The 23,801-nt window shown below is 40.4% G+C and overlaps 1 protein-coding gene across 3 annotated transcripts in view; it reads right to left on the reverse strand.

Moving 5' to 3' along the window:
* Window positions 1–2,973: 2,973 nt before the first annotated feature.
* The window catches only part of SUSD4 (sushi domain containing 4), a 70,626-nt gene continuing 49,798 nt past the window's right edge, over window positions 2,974–23,801 (reverse strand). For 2 of the 3 annotated variants that reach the window (XM_030269177.4, XM_030269179.4), the window contains exons 5-9: window positions 21,486–21,674; window positions 7,469–7,660; window positions 6,820–6,964; window positions 5,222–5,604; window positions 2,974–4,040 (exon numbers count right to left, since the gene is read on the reverse strand). In XM_030269177.4, coding sequence (XP_030125037.4) covers window positions 3,841–4,040; window positions 5,222–5,604; window positions 6,820–6,964; window positions 7,469–7,660; window positions 21,486–21,674 — 1,109 coding nt within the window. In that variant the 3' untranslated portion in view covers window positions 2,974–3,840. Of the gene's footprint in view, window positions 4,043–5,221; window positions 5,605–6,819; window positions 6,965–7,468; window positions 7,661–21,485; window positions 21,675–23,801 lie in introns of all 3 variants that reach the window. The other variant, XM_030269178.4, reaches the window with a different exon arrangement.

A 23,801-nucleotide genomic window follows, 5' to 3' on the forward strand; every position in this document is an offset into this window, starting at 1 on the left:
CCACCCTACATAAAAGCTTCTGTTGGTGGAATTGAGAGTATTTCTGTCTGTGGTTTGATGAGCACTGACCAGTGTGCCCAGTACCACCAGTTTGGAATTAGTCTATGGGCAAAACTGGGCATCAGCCAAGTTCAGTCCTCGCAAGCTGGGAACCATGCAGAGACAGAATGAGAAGGAGCCCCAAAACTCACATTGTGCATCTCCCCCAATGTTTTCCTGACCTCTACTTATTTAAAACAGTCTTTTAAAATCCCTCAGAGGTTTTTGCAGCTTCTTCAGACCATCTCTCTCTCCTAGTAACCATTCCTGTGGCTAGAATGTTTTCCCTAATATCTAACCAAATTCTCTCAAACCTCAATTAAGTCTATTATTCTTGTCCTACTTATATGGATAAATCCCATCTTCTTTGCAAAATATATTTTTTACAGAAAACTGAATTTCTGTGTTGTCTTTGGTCTTCTGTTGTTCACACTGAACACTACATAATCTGTGACCTGTGAGGACAGGACAGGTTCTTCCAATTCTCTCTGCTTGATTCTCTCTGCTTGGCTGCCATCCAGCTGCACCACATTTCCCTTGAAGAGGAAAAAAAATTGCTTAACATTTGACACACTGGCCTAGCTGAGGCCTTACTAGTGCTGAGTGCAACTTAACAATTGCTTCATGCATTTTATAAGTTACAGTTCTGTGTAAACACTCTTGTGTTGACATTTAACATTTTCACAACAGGCAGGTTCTGTTGACTCATGCTCAGGTTGTGATTCACTCCCTGCAGGGCTCCTGTGAGACCTTGGATCCCCACCCTTCACCCAGCACTCTGCAGGTCAAGCCCTCATTCGTAAGTCAGTGTTCAGGGCTGACACATTGCTTACTTCTGCTTCTCTTTTCTCATTTTTAGGAATATTGGCAGAGTGAAGCCAGTTCTTGTTTTTCTTTCCCGGAGTTCTCAGTACACACCCTTTTTCTCTCTGCTGAAGGCACATGGGCTGTCCACCTTCACTAACCCCTCACCAACAAGGGTTTTCCTGGATCTGTTTTATTTCACATCCAGTTAGCTCAAGAGAAAACATTTTATAATCTGCATAAGATGTGCTCATCTTCCCATCTGGTCTCATTTACACAGTGAACATCCTGCCGTGGTCATGGCAGCCCTCTTATCTCTTGAGGGCATGAAAAAATCCTGAGGTTTTAGGCCAGGGAACTGTGGAACTCTCCAGGGTGTCCAGAATTGCCAGGTTGCTGGGCAGGCAGGGGGCACCTGGGGGCAGCCCCCAGCCCAGGGTGTCACCTTGTGGGTTGGGACACAGGTGTGGATCCAGAGGCAGGCAGTCCTCTCATGAGAATTCAAGCCCTACATGGAAAAAAAAAAAAAAATCAGAAAAAAATCCTCTTTTTCACCCCAGATATTCAAACTCAACCACACAAATAATCCCCTCCATGACAGACTTTCTGGAAGTTTTATCCAACACAAGCAAAAAATGGTAAAACCCTCTTCCCTTTAAAAACTGTATTTAGCAGAGTCCCATCAAAAGGCTATCAAGAAAAAATAATAAATCCATGTTTTCTGGTGTATTTGCAGTTCTTCACTTCTTAAAATAAAAATGATCTAATAAGTCATAAATTTACATTTCTTCAGTTACCCTGTCTGGCTCCCTCAATAAAATGACTGCAATACAATACACATAGCAGTGTAAATCTGTAAAACCTCAGAACTCCAAATATTAATCAAGAAGCTTTCATAACTGAAATTAATAATTGGAAGCAAAAAAATTTAATAAGGGATGAAATTTCATGAGCCACTAAAGACCAGCAAAGATGGATTTCATAATATTTTATAAGGCATTTAAAGCAAATCCAATACTTTTCAATGGTATAATGAAACTGAAATCACATAACTGACTGGAGGCTTGGGGCATGCTTCAGTTCAGGGTTGGTTTTACAGTACTCCTGTTTTGTTTGCTGGACTGGTAATTCCGAGCCTCAGTTGGTTGTGCAAACACCTCTGGAAAGCTTGAGATCTAAAAAGGAAGGGGTAGCCAAGAAAGTACAAACACCTGATAGATACATCTGTGGGATGACCTGAGCATACAGCTGCCACTGAGACAACTCAGGAGAAGAAAAATGCAAATATTGTCTAAGCAAGGATGGAGGATAATATGGAACATGTCTCATTTTTCAGTACCAATGGCTGTGTTTTCATCAGTCTTACCGTAGGATAATTGACAGAATTACTTCTGCTTGCCACAACTTTTGGTCTCCTTTTACTTCTTGCTGTCATGTACAGTTGCTGACAGGATGCTAATAAACACTTTTCTTGAATATTTGCAGCACATCTATTATTCCACTAGCCTGGCTTATGAGAGGGACCACTAAATGCTACTACAATACAAATAAATCATTAAACAATCATGAAAAAGTAATAGAGCAGCTTGTAGTGATCCTCTATTTACAGCAATAGAGATATTATTAATTTACTTTGTACATAAAATCAGAACTCAGTCATATTTTCCCCTTTGGGTTGGATTAGCCCATATGATGGCAATCTCTGTCATTAACACACAGTAAGTTATTCCTTCAAACACTGCCAGTTTAAGATGTTTTGTCCTCACAATACCAAAAATAAAACAAGAAAATCTGCTTGGATTTCAGTAAGTACATGAAACAGCCAGGAATTTTCCTGACAAAGAACAAATAGCCTGTAACACCACGGAGTGAACCCCTCACACAGGCTTTAGCACAATGCTCTGGCCCAGCCTGCAGAGCAGAGAAAACCCTCAATGAGACCCACATTGCATCTGCAGAAGCTGTGCCCCTGCTGCACCCATTCCCTATGCTCTGCTTATCCAAATTTCCAGCTGGCTAATGGATGTAAAGCTGAAAATCCCACAGGACAGGTGTTCTGCTACCTCCTACCTTCAGGTAGGAGCTGGTGAAAGAAGTGAGGAAGGGAAAAAAAGTCCAACTACAGAAAAGTCAGATAAGTCAAAAGAACTGAAACTCAGCTTTATTATTTTTTTAAAAAAAGTATTCTACAATAATGGCTCAGAATACTACCACAATGTACAGGGACAAGGCAGTGCTCTGGGCTATGACTGTAGATTACTCTCATATATATATATATATATATTTAAGAGCTTAAGAAAGGTTGAAGCAGTTCAACATTTCTTAAGCATGTATTTCATAATTTTAACATCTTCTAGATCTCTCATATTACAGCAGGTTTTATCAAATGCAATGTAGTCACAGAAGTCTTGCATAAATACAAATATTGATATTTTACTTTGAATATTGTCTATGATATAAATTCTGCCTTACCTTAAAAAAATCTCCAGATCATTATGTGACCTGGGAGTCTTTCCTTTTCTTTCTCTTTAAGAGTTTTTAAATATATATATATATTTATATATATTTGCTATTGTACATCAAAGTATATATGAATCCCATCGTTTCTGTTATATTTTCTGCAGACATGGTCTGAAGCAAAATCACCAACAACTAAATCAAAAACTTCCTGGTTATCATAGGAAAGCCAAAGAGGATCTTTCCTCTTTTTTTGTGTGTTTCAGTACTGATATTTTTAAACTTGAAAGGATTCTTCATAAACTAGAGATCCAAAGATAATTTAAAGCAGTCTTTATAAGCAAATTTACATATTTTGACATGCTTTTGTGAGGCAGTTAGTATCAAAATCCAATAGCATTTCTTACAGAGCCATATGACTTTCTGCGATGCAGATACACATTTCATTTCTAAAAAGCCACAGTTCTTTTTCTACATCTGCTCTCATCAAATCCCCAGGATTCATTCATAAAACTGCTGCTGTTCCAAATGCTGACGCTGTTATCCCCGCTGTGGATTAAGACATACATCCAACCTGGTGACATCATCGTGTGGGAGATTGATAAGTAGGAAAACACCCTCCCCAAATCCACAGAGAGTCTTTTCTATCTCTGAATCCTCATGATTCATGTCACCCAACAGTGCAATGTGACGAGGACACGACTCAGTGCAGGCTAAGGGTCTTCTTCCATCAAAGGAATCTCTAGGAGAAACAAAGAAATAGCAGTGACTGCTGATTGCAATTTCCCTTTTCGCTTTTGCAGAGTATTATTGTCACCAATTCTACAAAACCCAAACTAAAATCTGAACAAGACATGGAATATTGCCAATTACAGACCCACTCAGACTCTAAAACCTCTATGAAAATTAGATAACTAAAACTACACAGATTTCCTCCAACAAGTTAGGACCACAAAAGCTTAAACAGAAACATCCTTGCTACTACATTAATCACTGAAGCAGCATTCAAAGGTGGAAGGGACTTTAACAGGCAGCCCCACAATTTATTCCTCTCCTCCTGGCTTTCCTGTTCCCCTTGTGATGCCAGTAAAGCTATCTGAACCCCTCTGAAGCAGAAGACTTCCTCTACCCAGACCTTCACCCACACTGAATTTAGGACAGGGGGCTTCAGCTCAGTGACAGTGGAGAGGGGGATATGAGCCCCTCCCTCTAAATGTCTCCAAGGAAAGCCATCCAGTTTCCTTAACATGCTGAACAGCCCCAACCAGAACTCCATGAAACCATGTCAGTACAGCTCATGTTTGATTTAAAGGCCAGCAGTAATACATGGCAAGCTCCTTCCTGGCACACAGACCTGTGGCACGTTCTCCTTATGCTGCGACTTCCATGTCCATGACTTAAGGCTCACATGCCTCAGATGGAAGGAACATTTTGCTAGATGCACAGACACGATGAGTTTGCTAATAAAGGCTGCTAATTTTGGCCCAGTATGAAAATATGATTTATTTCCTCTTTCAGGGAGAAAATCTTGTTATTTGCTGCAAAAGCCAGGGATTGTGAGAGAGCTGTGAACGTAGGAGTTGAGGAGCAGATGAACAGACCAGCACAGGCAAGATGAGGGTTGGCTTTGCTGCTGTACACAGGTGTTTGCTGACATCTCTGTTGATGAGACTGGGGTCTGGACAGGAGCCTTCTGGCCTGGCATTCAAATCACATGTACCAGAGCTAGCAAGGACATATCACAGACATGAAATTTTATAACCACGGACTTTTATGATTTACAAAAAGTTTCAAATTAAGGTGTAGACAGAACCATGGAGAAAGTAGGAGCGAATCAGCTGGGTGAATTCCTGCTCTGCCAGTACAAACAAATGATGTCCCCTGTGCATGGACTCACCTATTGCACCTATGCAAGACTCACCATCTGTGATATCGATCCGGGGACTTATGGATGCAGCGTCCTCATCAGTGCTGTGGGATACGTCAGTTCGATCTGAGCCAGGAGGTGCTGCTGCTTGGCACGTCAGGGATGGGTACAAACTTTGGAGCAGTTCAGAGGAACCCAGCCTACTGTCACAGGCCTCAAATTCACTGGGCTGTGTGTCTGGAATCCTGGGACCAGGATAAGCAGGGGGATTCTGATCTTCTGACTGCAAAATATGCCCCTGGTCTGTGGCAGCTGAGTATCCAGGTGCCAGGGCATTCAAGCCACTGCTGACAGCTTCATCGTAGGAAGGCAGCATGACAGGAACACCATCCACCACCACGAAGTCAGGGTCACCCATGGAGCCCTCCTGGTTGCCTCTACATCAAACACAGAAAGGTTATCACGGAGAGCAGGGGCATGTCAGCAGCACCTTGCAGCAGCTGCTGAACTCCAGTAAACACAGCGCTTTCTAATCATGCCAAATGAAGCTACAGGGTCATCAACATTCACAGAAATGTTTGCCAAACTATGCTTGGGTTGATAGGTGGAATCTGTTACAATCAGAAAAAATGAAACCAGTAATGGGAAAAACAGTTCCAAGAAGGGAAGGTAAATGTGGAAGAGATAAGGAGCACCATTTGCTGTGCTGTGCACAGTAGGTATAATGTATATAAGATCAGAGATGTAGTTCACCAGGAAAAAGTGTCTGAACCCCTGGCAAAATGTATGCTAGAGCACAAAAGCATTTACAGCCCAAGTAAGTGGGTGCTGAGATCACTACTGCTGGGTGACAAGGGTTTGGTAGCAAGACTTGTGGCCTCCTTTAGGCCTTGCTTTCAGATGATGGAGGCTTCCTTAACCAGTATAAATCTGGTTTCTCTTTTAAGGAAAACATTCCTATTAAGTTCCTAAAGTTTCTGCTTAGTAGCCTATTAAACACAGTATAGTCCAGGCAGGAGGGAATTGGTCCCAGCTACTTTTAAGACGTGAAAACTTCTGAAAAGGAGAGGACTGAAAGCCATTTTAGTAAGCTAGACAAGTCTAGGCTATAGGCCTTCCTCATGGAGAGCACTATGTCAATCAATGACAAATCCTCCCAGCTCCATGATATTTTATGGAAATAAAGGAAGATGCAGGAGATGTTTATGAATTGTGATGAAAATAACACTAATGGAGGTAAAGAAAACCTTCAATATAATTTTTTTCCATAGAGAAAAAAGAAATTCTTTCTTAAAACTTACATTACTAAGTCTACAGTAGTTAAAAAATTAATTCCCCCAGCACCTGAAAACGAGTACTTAAAAATATTGTCAGCTATTTTTACAGGCAGAAGCAGCAGCTCTCAATAGAAGAGTGGTAATTACTCCCAGAGTGAATCTGGCAAACCTTGCCTTTTATCTTAGCTTCATGAAGGACTACTGCAGGTTTTTGGGGGTGCCCTTCCACACCAGTGGTTCAGAGACTTCTGCTCAGAGCAGAACAAAGTATCTGCAAGGCTCATGAGCTGCTCCATCTCTCCAGGAAGGAGTGCTGAGTGTGACAACTGAATCAAGCCCCTCAGCCTTCAAAATAAGAAAGAAACCAGTACAAACCGTGGAAGGAAATGTGTCTTAAATTTGGTCTGGAACATCCTGGCTAAAATAACCAGTAGCAGTACTAATAAAACACTGGTAGCAGTAAATGCCACTATTTTCCATGTAGTCAGGAGGGTCTCCTGTGTATTTGGCCAGGTTTGTTCTGTAACAGAAAGACAATACAAGAGTTGTGCTTGCATATTCCCGTTGTTATTTTATATTCAACACTACTCAGAAATGCCAGTTGGGACTGGATATTTTTTATATGCAACTTGTCAAAACACACATAACCCCTTCGCCATGTACCAGAAGCAGTCTTAAAGCTGTCACAGAGGCTGGATCTTGGTTCTTCCCCTTGACTGGTCTTTTACACATGCAATCATGACCTTAGCTTGCATACATATAAAAATACGTTAAAAAATACATTTGAAGAGGTAATGATCAAAATGGTTTAGAACCATTCAGGATCTTGGGAATGCATTATATTTAGCCTTTTTCAAAACTTGAGACTCTTGAAAAGGAGCTTGAAAATAGCAGCATCTTAAAATAATGCTCATCACTTAACCATGAAAAAGACAAAGTTGACCAGGCATTGCTAACCTACAAATTTGCTCCAAAATGAGGGGCTCTAAGATGAGAGGGCTGTTAGGATAGGACAGTCCTTTACCTGTTTTGACACAGTACACTTGGTAGGAGGGGAACCACTCTCCGTACTGGCAGGTGATGTACTTGTAGTCGTTGGTGAGGGTGTAACCAGGGTCGCAGTAGAACTCCACCACCGTCCCGTGGTTGTAGCGCTCGCAAGGCCGCGGGTGGCAGATGTAGTCTCCATGACTCACCATTGGAGGTAGTGGACAAACTTGGGCAAACAAACAAAGGGAAAAGGAGAAGGACATTAATGCCAGCAACCCACCACTGGGCAGCTTCAGAGTGTCAAAGTGCAGCAGGCACACTTCAGATTCCCTCTCGGCTCCCTGCGGTTCTGGGTGGGTGATGGCCAGGTGGCCATCCACACCAGCGGAGGGATGCACATGCCAGGGGATCACTGAGGTGGGATCTGGGAAGCTTCCAACCCACTGTGGGAAGAGGAGGGTGAGAGGAAGACAAAAAGGGACACATGCCCATCAGGTGGCTTCGTGGGGATGGAGCAGGGCAGGCAAAAGAAGGAGAATCATGCTCTTCATAAAGCATTTATAATTCGGCTGTAACATGATATTTTTTGTTTCATTAACATAATTAAATGGTTATATGCATTAATGAAATTCTTTTAAAAAATAAGTTTGCCATCAGCAGTGCTGCAAGAGATGCAAAGCACCTAGTGTTGCTTAAGCATGTGAAGTCTGTATCACTGTAATTTTATTAAGTTGAGCTTAAAGTCTACTGGTGGTATTTGTGTTTTGTTATTTCTGAACAGCCTGACTGATCTCAGTGGGACCACTGGTGGAGTGAGGTCTTAAATATAGCAGAGGCTGAGCCTGTGTTAATTAAGTAGAGTGGTTTATTTAGGGTTAGGTAAATAAGAGAGAATTGCAATATAAACATGTGGGACCTTTCCTGTAGGCCCTGGAATGACAGCCCAGGCAGATGAACTCCATGGAGAACTGAGGGTGCACTCTGGAAAACAGCAGTGGGGAAAGCAGCTCACAAGCAGTATTTTTACAAGAGGAAACTTTTCCACGGTGTAAGTGTTGGTTGATTACTGCTTTCTTAAGTGCTTCTAGCACAGGGCAAAAATAAACCTACAAAACGTAATGATGTTTCAAATGACTACATACTGACCCAAAAGGGCTTCAGTTACTGGATGGCTGCTTTTATTTCCCTTCAGAGGCAGTTCCTGGCTGGCTCAGCGCCCCATCTACAGGCCCTTCCCTTCACTTCATGCCTCTCCCATGCAGGCAAGACCTGCTGCATTGATTTAAATAATGAAAATGACATCTCTTGGAAGAAGAATCTTCCCAGAAATTACAATTCAGCTGCTTCTCCCTGTGAATCTTGTTACATGAATAATGCATTTCATAAAAAAAATACACAAGATATTAAATGAATCTTCAAGAGAGGCTGATTACAATGTGCAGCAATGTCTATTCCCCATTCTCTGGAGATATGGTTTTGTTTGCATTTTCACTGGCAAGGCTTAATAATAACTTGAAATAAGAGTAAGTAATTCACATAAAAATTCACATCCTCTATATGCTTTCCAAAGTCTCTGGGCCTACAAGAAAGAGGAATGCTTCACTGAGAAGTCAACTCAAGACTGAAAACAATTTTCTTAAGATCAGGGTAAGGTTGTCAGACTGAAATACCAAAAAAGCACCTATTAATAATTCTTGTATATAAAAATAAAATGATCAGTGAAAGCCACGATCCTGGCCTATTATAAGGAAATCTGTTATATTTTTATTACCTATGCTTAGAGCATGAGAACAAAGAGAACCATTTAAGCTCCTCTACAACTGAATTTTGCCCAGCTCTGGCAGTGCACAAGAGATGTGTAGGTGCCCACAACCTTTCTGGCAATGAGCAAGTAGAGCACACCTTATTACAAATTAAAACACTCAGAAAAAACTAATTTTCCCCTCCAGCAATGTGGCTGCTACATCATCCCTAACCTCTTAATGTCATCGAGAGCCAAAGCAGCCTGCTGAATAGAAAAATCCCTCAAAGCTGGCATCCCAGCAATGTGGGTCAGCTCAGGAATGACACATTTCCAGGCAGATATAAAGCTATACACTGTGGGGACAACTCAGATATGGAGCTGTCAGTCTGTTTACAAATGGAGGTGTATTTTATAACACCCAAAAATGAGAGTATCACTCTTTGTGTAGGACATGTCCCCAGCACTAAAAAGGGTGCCACTCCTTCCAGGGACACATCCGTATTTCAAGAGAAATGCTTGTGTATTGGTGCTGCCTGGAAACTCCTGCAAACAATTTTTTATTGCCCTGCCAAGTATTAGTGATTAATTAGTCAAGGTTTATGGAGTCATACCTGCCAACAGCTCCTGCAAGAAACACTGGGAACCAACAGATGCAATGGAACAGGTTTAAAACTGAGGGCTTTTAGCTCAGTCAAAACAGTGCTTCATTCTTATGTCAACTGGACTGCAGGAGTCAGGGATTCTAACTTACCTGGAGTGTCACTCACCACCTCCCCTGAACTTCATGCTCAACCAGTTTGAGGATCCCTTTAACACTTCCATGGGCAAACTGGCCCCCATGCATAGAACTCAGGTTCAAAGCCTCCTTTCACAAATCAAGTCAAAGGTACATCACAAACAACCCTAAATGAACTCACTTTGAGCTCTGGGCAGTTAGTTGTACACTCAGTCCTTTTCTCCACTCATTTCATTCCCATGGTCATCCTGATCCAAGATCCTTTAAAGGTGTCCAGTGGAAGAACAGCCAGCAAGTGGCCTTGGTTTTGATCACAGAAAAGAAACATTATGAAAGTCTGCAGGGCAGCTGAACTCTCTTGGCTCTCTTGGACAGAAATTTTTTAGTGCAGAGCTGGTCACCTTATAGAATCTGAACCCTTACTTGTGCCAGATGCCAGGGTATGATAGTGGTTTCATGGATTAAAGGAATGTGTCAGATCAAATATGGAGGGAAACTCTGGTGACAAACTTAAGGTCACTGAAGTTTTTTAGGAAATTCAAAATTTTAGCATTCCCAGTGATGAACCCTAATCGTGTACTGGCCATGGACTTCAGACAAGTGCATCAAACTCACAGAATGAAAATATCCATAAACTGATTACAATAAAAGCATATCTGACAGGTTCATTTTCACTGCCAAAACCAATAGCAGTATGCACAATAATCATAGAAACAAGGGAATTCTACTGCAGAAAGTTCTCACAGATCAAAAAAAGCTCTAAGTGCTGTTCTTAAATATGATACTAAATCTTTACTACCAATAGCTTTCAGCATCTTCACTTTATAAGGCTTTGGAGACTTTAATGCTCTAATTACAACATCCAGCATGGATAATCCAGTAGTATTTTCTGACGACCAGCATTAAAAGACCACATGCCTGTGTCCTTAACTTTGGAGCTTTGCAGAGGGACAGACATAATTTAAACAGTGTCTGCTGGCAGTCCTGCAGCAGGTGATCCTGGGTCTTTGCTGTCTTTGTACAGCAATCAGCCACAGACTGTAAGGGGACGTACAGGAACTTTATAGCTCAGCATTCACAGCTAAAAAGTTGAATCATTCATCAAAAAGAAAGAGCAGTTGTGTTTATATGGCAAACAAATCCCTTGCTGCATGCTCAAGAGTCCTGTTACTCAAGGAAGTTGAAGGGAAGAATTTCTGATTTGATTTGGTGGCATTCCCTGCCTGCTCCTAGGAGCTGCTGGAGCTGAGGGCTCTCCTCTGAGATCAGCTTTATGCTCTGGATGATTTTAATGAAGGATAGCACTACCAAGAAGAGCTTAAAACCTGGGGAGCTGAGCCTTGTGTTACCAGCAGTGTGGCACTGTGGCCTGGAGCAGTGGCAAGGGCTGGTCTGCCCCACGGAGTGTCCTCTCCATCACAGCCTACACAGAGCCACATCCCTTGGAGCAGGGCCAGGGGAGGGTGGCACAGGCTCCATTCCTCTTTAATTGAGGAATTAATGAGGTTCACCCAGTGATTTTTTCCTATCCATTATGGTCAAGAAGCTTTTTAAACTCTGCCCGGAGGATGCTGCAGTAATTCTGCAATGCTGACACTGGAACTGGAGGAGGGAGGGAAGATTTCTGTCATTAGCATATTCTCAATTAACATCGATGGCACAGAATAAAGACATTGCATGACTTTTTAAAAGCCACCGGTAGAGAGATAACAGTGGAGTTACAGATATTTACACTGCTCAAAATCCATTTTTTAGTCAATGTTCAAAGGCTAGTCGTTTTAGTCTGTGGTCCAAGTAGGCAGGTGCTAAATCACTCAGATTTTGCCCAGTACTTTTTATGTGAGCCAAAAATGAAAAGCAAAAATGTCTTGAAGTATGGGACCCTTACTTATTAAAAAAAATAAGGGATAGGAACAAGTAGGCTTATTTTCCAACTGTGATTATTTGTCTCAAACTACTAGTTCATCTTTTGTGTAAGACATTGATTTCTTAGTTAGCTGGGTTAGCAGAAAGCCCCAGTGTAAGGCCAGCCATTTCTGTTTGACACAGGGATGGGGAGGATTAGAGACATTTGCACCTTATAAAGAATAACACCTCTACCAAACACATCGTGAATGCCTGCTCATTATGCAAAGAGTGAGAACAGATTAAGATGAAACTTCCAGATGAGAAAGACACAGATAAAAACCTGCCAGTTCCACTGTGCAGGAAAATGCTGGTGTGCCTCAGAGAATCATCTAAGAAGGGGAGACGCTCTCTGCTTTGCTCACAAACTGAAAGGGAACAAGAGTTTCTCCTGACCCTCACTTGTCATTTTTGTACACATCAGGACACTAATTATCACCAGGAATCTGGACACCTGTCATTGGCTATGGCATCCCAACCAGTGTTAAATTCAAGCTGTCACTCCATGAGAGCAGAGCTGTGTATGTCCCAGCAGGTTTGACCCTTCTCATCGAGGGTGGCAGGTCCCCACCTGAAGCTTTACTGGCTGGCTTCAGGAGCCTAAGGAGGGATCCTTTTCCATATACTGCCCTCATATAAACACATGCTTAATCTGAAAATTGTGTTTTTTCCAGGAATATAGACAATAAAGATTATGTTTGTTCCTTTTCCTGCTTCTTTATGAACACTGTGCTAATAAACTTGGTTTCTTGGTTCCCTCAGTGTCATCACCCTTCATACCTTCAGAATAAAACAAATCATCAACTAAGAAGTTTTTCTTTCATATTCAGAAGAATTCCTGTCCAGTTCACTTGACAGACCTGTCCATTTTCATGGATATTACCAGCAAATGAATCACATCTGTACTGCACAGCACAGAGCCTGAGGAAATTAGTTCTCCACTTTGAATACTAAAAAAAGGGATTTTTCTGTTCTATCCTGACATTTCAATTAACAGAAATGTACAAAACCCAGTGAATTTTATTTCTAAAATAGTAAAACAAAAATTCCCATTAAAATGTCCAATATTCTAAGTAGGATGGAATAAAACTACTGGAATTGACCACTCATATCCAATCAAAAGCTTGAAGAAGACATTTAGAGGTTTGTAAAAGGATGGAAATAGCAAATCCAGCTGCTTTAAAATAAGCCCTGTCAAAACATCTCCTTCTAAGGACTGCTGCTTAATGAGACTTTTTTTAATGACACTCTTCAGGAATGTAAGCAGAACAGGAAGCATTACTGGAGTAAATTTTTATTGATTGTGAACATCAGCTTCACAATATCCTAATGAAACATTCCTACAACAAATTCTGCTGGCACTGTGAAGGGAAACTTGGTGCCTATTGCAGCTGTACTGGAACAAACTCAGAAGCCACTGAATTTATGTTCTGAAAGTGATGCCATGCTTTCAGGAATTTTTCTGATTTCTTGTTCTCACAGCAAAAAAAGAGCACCAAGAGTAATAACAGAATAGAAGGTTTGGTGGAAACAACTGAGCAATCATACATAAATCCTATTTAGGCCTGACTGAAGATGTAAAGTAATGAAGATGCAAGATGCTTACTTTGAACTCTCAAGTTGCCAGAGAATTTATTTCTTTAAAGCCTTGAGCAAGAATTATTAATGATATTGTATTCTTAGCCAACAGCATCCAAATTCTTTTCAATCTTAACCTTTCTTGATTACTTAACCTTCCCAATTTTCACTTTCTACTGAAAAGACACCTAACAGGTAAGCAATTTCTTCTCAACCACTCAGCAAGCCAGGAACATACCCCAGGTCTCCTGGCTCCAGACTTCTGGCTGTACCTCTAGAAAATCACCCCTGGGTAATTCTGAACCAGCTTTGACACTGAGGTAAGCCTTTCAATGTGCACACAGTGAGAACTTCTCACCTTCTACAGAGTGTGAAATGAATTGAATAATCAAGTTTTTTAAAGAAAAGCTGCTTCTCTGGTCTAGCTTTGAAAAACATCATCTTAATAAGAATTTCATGAAACAGTATAAGACTAGTTTCAAATGCATTTTAATAATAATTTAATATTAGCTGATTCTAAAGTGGAAACAGACAGTGTTTTACAATCACTTATGGTACACGCTTCCTTCCTGGAACTGCAAATTACACAGCAGGTTTTGCAGTTCTAGTCAGTTGAGCTCCTACAGGAGCATCATGCCAAATTCACACTCAACCTCAACAACTCTGCCCTTCCCAGCACAGTACCCCATGAAACATTTATATCAATGCTGAAGTCTTAAGTTTCAAATGCATTTCACAACAAATACAGGATGAAGCATACTCTAAGTGATATTTTCCTATAAATTATAAGTTAAACAGTGAAAAGTTTCATTTAAACTACAAAAAAATTGATGACAAGTTTGCAGCTAGAGCACTAGGACTTCTTTTAGCAAATGGCCTGCAATTATATTTAAGGAAATATTTATATTCATTATTAACATGTGAGTTCTTGGAGCACTGTGGTCTCATTTACAGCAGGTAATTTTGGCTTTCTTCATCACTTTCTTCCAATTTTGTTTCTTCCTTCCCTCATGCGTGGATGGCTTTATGATCAACAATGATCTTTTTAGGACTTTGAGAAACAGATGCTGGGGACTACACAGACATTTTGCAGGAAGGACTTAGAAAACTCCAAAATAAATCAAGGCTTGGGTATTTGACAGGCATCCCAGGATAACCTGAAGACTAGAAAATGTCAAAGTGCTGAGAAGTATAATGGAGGTAGAGGGAAGAGAGAGAGCAGTCAGGAAGCTGGCTATGAAAACCAGAGAGACAAAGGCTTCTGTCAGGAATGCCTGAAAAAGCCAGTGCTCACTGAAAGCAGGATGTATCAGTGGGATTTTATGTTACTTTAATCCCCCTTTTTAAAATAGTTTTTTCTTCTCTATTATAAGCAAGAATCCCTTGAGTTTGTGTAGGGTTACCTACACCAGTCATCAGGGACTGATTGAGAAAAGGAATGCTGGAATAGACAAGCTGTAATCCCGGGTTTAGCTGAAGGCTGAGGACATCAAGCTATACCACATGAGGAAGGAAAAAGCACAAGATCCCATTCCCAACGGAGAGCTACAAGGGGAAAAAAAAAAAAAAGAAAAGAAAAAAAAGAGGGGCAAAAGAAAACCAGCAGATGATCTTAGCACTGTAATTTCACAAATCATTTTACAAGACCAGGAAGGCATGGAGGAGTGTTGGTTTCTGTTATTTATGTTCAGTTCCCAAATGTCTGCCTACACTGATTGGTGAAACTGGCACCCTTTAAATACTGGGATTTATCTCTGGAAAGGAACAAGAGAGAAGACTTCCTGATGCAGAGTCTGTAGCTACAGTTCCCTCCAGTTGAGGAAGATGTTCTGTGAGTGCACCATATCCATAAAGCACAGAGATGTATTATTTCAAGGTAGGCAATCTGTTATTTTCCCTTCCAAGCAGCCTTGTCAGATACAGTTAAAGATTAATATAATAAAATAACCCTCAGGAGGAATTTTTGTCTGCTTTGCCCCATCTAACTCACAGAATATTCAAAGCACTATGAATAAAACACTACATGCATCTGGCAGCTAATACGGAACTTCAGGGCAGAAATTATGACTCCATGAACAAGTTGGATGTCTGGCTGATCCTGGAAATGCTAAGGAGTTTGTGAAAGGTAAACAGGGGATAGAGCAGGGGTAAAAAAATGATTTACTGTGGAAGTCCTGTGCAACAAGCAATACCAAAGCCATGAAAGAAACAGATTAGAAGATGTTAGTCTGTTGCTTTCTTGAAAAACTACAAACAGTGGAGAAGGCATCTATTTCAATCCCAGCCAAAATCAAAGAAGATTTCTGCAATGCAAAAAAGGAGCAGTTACTAAGAAATATAATGCTATTTATGTTCTTCAGTGTCTTCAATTTGGAGCCTGTTCTCTAAACCCTCCTTCCCTCACAACAAGAGAGGCAAAAAGCCCACTCTGTTGGGTATCCATTCTGTCTTGGATTTGGACTATTTTTCTTCATGTTTCACTTTGCAATATAGCTGCTGGAGTTAAGAGATTGGATTACTATTTAGCAGAATAACTTCTGCTAGACTTCTCTGTCTAGCATTTCATGTCTCTGTGCTCCTTTTGAATTCAATTCTTTTCCACATCTCTTCTCTTCCGCTGTGGGTAACAGATGAAGTTCAGCATTTTCCCACAAAACAAAAGTTAAAGTGCTCACCTTCCACACTCATACATGGATGCATATAATTTCTGCACTCCTGGGTGATGAATGAATCAACTGTCTACAGTGCAGAAACAAGCAGAATTATTGAATGACTTTTTCTAAAGAAAAATGGACTCTGTAACTTCTTCATCACACTTGCTTTCCATGACAAGCACCCCCAGGGTGAGACACTGTCAGCCTATTTAGTCCTTTGGGTATCAGTCTAGAGGTGTCACTGCCATAAAGGTGCTGCCCTAGTAAAGATCCTTAGATATATGGTTGTCTGCTGCTATTTCAGCATTTACTGCTGGTTGTAGTTTCTGAGTCACACATTTTGCTGTAGGCAGTGAAATACCACTGTAGTCAGAGCTATTAAAAGCCAGGCTACCAATGTGTCCTATGTTAACATTAACTCAGTTAACCTGGATGACCTCTTTGGCTGTTGAGCAATATTTAATTTATTCTCCCTCCTGCCTGCTGGATGAGTGGGTGCAAACCCAAACCAGAATCCTGGTATCTACCTCACTTAATTTCTCAATACCACAGTGTTTCATAACTTGCTTATATTGCTGCCCTCTGCTCCCTCTACAGGACTTCTGTCTGTTGGAGATGTGCTGCATCAACATTATCATCCCCGAGGATACACATCAGTCTGTCATGTTGGAATTTATCTAAAGCCTTCTCAAAGTCAGCAGAGAAATACAGAGAGAAATCTATTTGTACCAATGTATAACATCTCAGGCTTAGGATTGCTTACTTTGTCCTGTTTCCTGAACATAACTGATTACAGGCTGACTTCTATCTCTTTTTCTCAGAGTGTTGCTCTATGTTCCTTCAAGAATTTAAAAGATTTTAGGTGCCTAGTTTATCAGATAGACAGCTTGGTGTCAATCACTGTTCATGGCATTAGGAATTGTTATGAAAGAATGTAGATCTGTGAAGCTTTCCTTCAAAGTGTCCTGCACATAGTTGGTAACAAAGTTTCAGCTATTCTGTTTTGAACTTCTATAGGCTATGGTGCTTCATCTCTAATCTCACCATCTTCTGTCATATCCTTTTCTTTCTAGGCTCTAAGTCAGAATTATCAGCCCTCCTCTATGAGTGTCTATCCCCAGACTTGTGAGAAGAAAAATTTCTGTTCTGTATTCTTACCTGTCTTTCCAGAGCAGTTTTTTCTCTGCAGCGTATTTTGTTGGTTTTGATTTTCATCTGGCTAACCCCTTTTTATTCTCCAGAAATCTCCTGGCGCCCAGGTAAAGGGGATTGGGTTCCCTAGCACTTCTGGCTTTGTTGTAAAAATTCTTAATTCCTTCCTTCTCCTACCTTTCTTCCACAGTTTTCATAATTTTCAGAATCCTGTCAGTACCTTTATGGTTGCTTAGCTTTGCATCTTTTCATCTACCCTCACAATTAGGTGGTTTTATATTCCAGAATTCAGAAGGAAATACCTTCAGGTTTATTCTGGGTTTTTACTCTCTTCTGTTTATTGAATCTCCCCTTTGAAGTCCATTCCTCATGTTTGTTTCATTTTAATTTTGAATCTACCTACAAAAATTTGAAATTTTCTGTCTTACATTTTTTCAAGTTTAACCTCAGCTAGAGAATCTGCTGGTCCGACAAAGAGAATGAAGTTTTGATATTGCAATATATTTGGTTTCTTGCAAGACCAGCTTTTCTGTTCAGCTGGGATGAAGCTAAAACAAGACATTCTAGATAACAGGATCATGTCTATTGTTTGCAAATTGAATCAACCTGTTTTCCCTTTTGCTCTTAAATACAAAGCCGGGAATTCCCAATGACACTATCCATACAACTGCTTTATTTCTGGCACTATAATCAAATTCTCCCAGCCCTTCTTCTCTTTATCTGCTTCCTTTGCCACTCCCCACCCTGTTCTTTATAAGAACTATTCCTTACAGCTCCCTGGAAGATTTCCAGAGGGCATAAAAAATTAAAATACAGACTCCAGATGGCAAGGAATGTAATCGTATGCAGATCATGTTCCCAAAGTACTCATAGCCAAGGGGGGTTTTTCAGTTTGGTTTGGGGTTTCTTGGGTTCAGGGCTTTTGGGGTTTTTTGTTGGGTTTTTTTTCCCCAAAATCCTGTGTAATATCTTCATTTACTTAAAAGTACCATACCATAAACATTTCCTGGTTTAAAATGTTTCATTTCACAGAGTTCCATACAGGTATGTTTTCAAGTGTTTGTCCCCCTCTGATGTTTTTGGAAGCTGTTTGATTTGTTGTACAATTAATATTTATACCCCATGTGGTATTCTTCACTCATTAATTCCACACCCATATTTTGCATACAAGATTTTACAGAAGGCAATCACTAACTTACATCAGTTTCTACAGATGTATAATCAACCCCAAATTTGAAATTTAAAAATCATATTAAAAAACCCAAAGCCCATTTTTCTTCCGTTTTCTTGGAAGGGTCTATTGAGTTTTGTACAGAAGAAGGTTTAAAAAGTTTCTGCATAATTGTGGAATTCCACTAGAAAAGAAGGAAATTATGAAAGTTAAAGAATAAGAAAATTCAGTGTGAAGATGATTCATCTTATCCTCTAAATGACTGCAAAATTTTCTAGAACTGGTAAAACAACACTGTTTCCTTTATTGTCCTTCCCTGATATCACTCAACCATTTCAACTGAAGCCATCCAAATGATTCAGCTTGAGGCTGACACTCAAAAGTCAATCCAAATGTTTTAAATCTGGCAAAGGTACAAGCATTTAAGAAGAGGATCTCATACCAGCAAACACTTGGAAATCTGAGTTAGAGGCATCTTTTTTTTTTTTCCAGAGCCATAAGCACTGCCCTGCCAGATGCAAGCAGCTGTTTCTGAGCAGTGGCTGCTCAGCTCTGCGCTGCTGGCTGCGCTCCAGTGCCAGGTGACACAGTGTCTGTGCTCTGCTCTGACTAAAGTAGCACTAATTTCACTTACCAGAAATAAAACTTCCTTCCCTAACAGCAAAAATGAGTCTCTCACCTGAGCTGGTGGAAGCTCCATGCTCACCAATATTGAGGGTAAGGATGGGAATCATTAGAAAGCCTGATGTGCAATAGGAGCTGCGTAGTCCCTGGTGTGATCTTCTGTTTAAATAGAGCTAAAAACCCTTCTTTACGAATTTATTTGCCCTAACAAAGAGGAAAAAATTCACCAGGTTGATGTATAGTATTTTTGTGACTACACACAAATTTAGGAAATCCCTTCTGTGGAGGCTTCTACAAGAACATACATCTAAATGAGGAAGCTATAAGCAGCATTGCTTATAGGAAAATAAAAGCTCTCAAATGCTTTGCTATAGCTTCCTAGCAGTCATTTGCTTTTAATCATTACCATATTAAAATACTGAGCAGCAAATGTCATTACAATACATTTTTAATTGAACATGGAAAGAAATAAATGGAATTAATTTGTTATTTGCAGATTTCCTCAACGAAAAATCCTGCTTGGCAAGATTACACTGCACACATAAAAGGAATGCTGAAAAATGAGCTTGACACTGGAATGCAAGGTGGAGAATAAAAAAAATATGCAGGGAAGGAATTTTGTCCACTAATTAAGAGTAGTGGATTGTAACAAGATTCCTGGAGACCGGCACTCCTTGCATAAATCACTTGAACAAGGGCATCTCGAGTTGATTTACCCTATCTGGATTCATTTTGAAGACCACTGCACACCTGCTGAAGCAGCCCTACAGCAGAGTTCACAAGGAGAGCTGTCAGGAGTGACCTTTCAGTGCTGCTGGAAGCTCTCTCTCCTCCCCCAAAGCTGAGCAGAGCCAGCTCTTTGGTCTCCTGTGGTTCACTGAATGAATGCACTGATGGGATACCCACGTGAAACCACCATGGCAAGTGCTGGCATTTAAAGGGAGCAGTAAGAAAGTGATACAAAGGGAGGCTGAATTGAAATCAGAACTCAGGAGGCCTCTCTGCTGGCCTTGGTCCACACACCAATCCCCTCATCACAGATCAGGGATGATAATTTTCGACATGTAATTTAGAATGTATATCTGTCAGGGCAGAAGCTCTTGCCTCATGTTTTAAATTGTCAAGAAAAAGAGCCTCTCTATGACTTCATAACAGAAGCAAGAAACAATGAGCACATGAGTTTTCTCAGGTATTTTGATAGCAACTGGGATGCTCACCTGTGTTAAGTGACAGTAAGACATAACTTTTCCTGCTTCACACGTTTGAGTTTCATGCTCTTATCTCCCTGTCATTTTTCTCAAATCAGTTATGTTGTTTGGACTAAGCCTAACAGGGCCCTTCTGATTTTTTAATGTGTTTTCCATGCTATAAACAACAACAAACAAGCCTTCCAAAAATGGCTTACATAGAGCTGACTGAGGATTAATCTTTCATGGTGAGCTAAATAAACAAACAACAAAACAATCTTGTTTTGTCATTCCAAAATTGCAAAGGCATTTTTGAATTTTGGAACTTGAATTATCAGCTAAAAATAAAGATCATTTAATTATTTTTGTGCAGTTTGTCTCTTTGTTAATGATTTTGGCAAATTTCTGCACTTCCAGAATGCTTAGCATTTAGTTCAGTGACATAAGCAACACGTATGAATTCCTATAATTGCTTTTAGCTAATTTCTACATATAAAGAGCTTCCTTACAGGCTTGAAATAGAACAAAAATGTAGGGTTTTTTTAGGGGAATGAAATGCAGAGGATGTATTTGGGTTCTCAAGACTCCCTAGGATGTTTCATTTAAGATGTGAAGATGGAGGAGGGTAGTTTATGCAGTTTTGGCAATGTATGAAGCAATCTATGCGGTATCACTGTTTTAAATGTCTGGGGTGCAAATACAAATACTCCATCCCAAATCTAGCCACAGATTATTCCTTTTGGCTTGGTAGGATCTACTTGTTTCACACTGAATAGTTTTTATGTTCCTCATCAATAAATTAGCTCAGTGGTTTTTTACTTGTCAGTCCTTCTTTAAGGTTAGCTGCTACAGGAGACAACAAATACTCGAGTGTGCAGCACCGTGTGGCAGACTCCAGTCTGCAGCTGGCACAGCCCAAACCAAGAGTTCTGTGGAGTATTTTTTAGCTGCTCATGGAAATCTATCCCTATGTGTAGGAGCTCTGATCATCTGCACAGGAAAGTGAGTTATGTAACTCCCTCAGTGTTTGGATCAGAAAGGCAGCAGAGAGTTTGCATTTTAAAGGCAAAGCCATCATTAGGAGCTTTCCCTCTTGCACTGGGGCACTGCGAGGGCAAACACTACTTTGGGAACAGCATGAGCTGAGGGTGCAGCAAAGCACAGCAGGAGCACACAGAACCCACCCAGGCTCTGCACAGCATCACTGAAAATGGAACTGTGCCTACAGCCCCCACTTAAAGCCACAGACAGCATGCAGGTCTTGCAAACCAGAAAGAGAAACAAACAGTAAGGCATTTACCTTCCACATCAAGGCACCTAGGTGGGCTATCTGACCAGATAAGGTTATACATGCACTCAAGGATCTCTGCCCCTTCTAGTTTATATCCAGGAAAGCACTGATAATGCACCACTGTTCCTACAGGGAAGGAGGCCCCGAACTCAGATATGTTAATGTAACTATGAGGAAGAACCAACGGCCTCAGGCAACCTGCAAATTAAGAAGAGGGAGGTTTCTTTTATTATCAAATGCTTATCTCAGTCATCTTCACACATCTCAGTTGCAGTTTCTAAATTGAGGAGTGTGATATTTTTCATCCTCTCCACTATGAATGGCGCGTCTGCATGATCTCCCTCATATAGATCTGCCTCATTATCCTCTTTCAAACCCTTTTGTTGTTTAGCCCACATGCTTTGCCAGCGTGGGCTTCACTCCCAACAAATCCAGGAGAGGTTTTCCAAAATTTACAGGATTTTGCTTAACAAACATGCACCGTTTCAGCAGATGGCAATCTCTTTTTGAGGTAGAATTTTTAATAAATAAAGATTGTCATTTATATAAATGGTGAGTTTTATTCCTCCTCCTAAAAAATGACAGTCATGTAAACCCTCTTAAATATTAAAACTGCTCCTGTGACAAAGAACATGCAACTGTAAAAGATTTGCAGGCAGAATTAATGACTTTGAAATCCTAAACTGAGAAACTCTAAAGGGATATGATTTCCTAGGAGCAGTCCCATGATAAACATTGAGTGAGATCTCAGACTAAGTTATCAAAAAGTTAAGGTATATGTTATCATCTGAAATTGTAAATGTAGTCAGAATCAGAGACTACGTTGCAGTTCTACTATGGAATTACTCCCGAGGGATTTGTATCATGGCTGGGACTGAGCAGTGACAGTTAATTGTTCACCAACAAAATTTGGGGCAACAAAGAGCAGTGAATTTAACAGATGGCATGTCTTTGTAACATGTTGTTCCTCATGGCCCTAGAAATGACCCTCTGGGTAATGCCTGATACGGTTTCATTTTTTAATTTGCAATAATGTGGGGAAAAGATGACTAGCAGTCGTGGAATGAAAAAGAATATTTTAGAATTATGTGACTAATGGAAGCTGCATTATGGCAGTCCATAAATAGGTCTCTTGCCACTACTAGGAATTTGTGAAGGATGTTCATAGAACTCCCATACTTTTAAGCTAGGGAGGAAACAAAAATCAACCTGAAAACTCTTTGTAAGGTACTGAAATTTAAAACAAAAAGCCTCAGCAGCATTTCAAGCAGCTATTTCCTTGCAATGGTCTTCGAGGGAGAGGAACAAACCCAAAAGAAAATAAAAGAAAAAGCTTAAGGCTTTTTGCAGCATGCTGTACCACCAGAGCAATGATTTCAATAGCTGTTGAAGCAGCTGGTTATGTCCCTGATCAAATAAAGCTTCAAGCATCCTATCTGCTGGCTGCTGCTTCTACCCTGATCAAGAATGCCCCACACACAACACACTAATTCCTGCAAACTGAGCAGCCCATCGAGCAGGACAACATAAGCAGCCCCCAGTGGGACAGAAACAGCACAGATTGCCCAAGCAAGACCAAGCTTACTCTCCTCTAAACTGTATCAGGGAAAATTTGGTCCTGCTGGCTCAGAATTTTAATGCTCATTATGTTCCTGGTCATGCAGGACAGATATTTATTTGAATTTGTATGACAGCCAAGCATTTGTGAAAATTCCTACGTCTCCAAACAGGTCAAGCTGCTTGAAAAACTTCATTTTTACTTTTTTTCTTTTTGCAAAATAAAATCATTCCAGACAAGTAATTAATATTATTACTTCATGGCAAAAAATAGAGATTAGATTCTTATATATTCTACAATCCTTCCCCACTGCTCTGGCAGGGAAAAAAGACATCTTAGTGTCATAAGACTCCCCTGCCTTTTATAATGAAAGGGCCATAGGAATGTAACTGACAGCCTACCTAGAGCAAGTAGACAAGTGGCTTATATTACCAGTGCCTGACATGACAAAAAATTCTGGAATTCTGCAGTAACTTTATGGAATTTGGCAAAATATGGCATCTAAAATGCCTATTTTCTGCCTGCCTGGTAATCACAGCACATGGGTCTTGTGCAATTGATTTCTTAACTTTTATTAGCACTGCTTTTATTTTGAAAAGCAATTAATATTGATTTTTGAGTAGGAATAATTGATTGTGTTTCACAGCATAAACACAGCAACAGAAGTAACAAGCCAAGGGGTATTTGGGGTACTTCTGCTTACTCAGTAAATATTGCCTGTCAAAAAGCTTACCCCTGGATCTTTGGCAAATACAACATCTGCAAAT

The sequence above is a fragment of the Taeniopygia guttata genome, chromosome 3 (genome assembly GCF_048771995.1).
Source record: "Taeniopygia guttata chromosome 3, bTaeGut7.mat, whole genome shotgun sequence".
NCBI lineage: Eukaryota > Metazoa > Chordata > Aves > Passeriformes > Estrildidae > Taeniopygia > Taeniopygia guttata.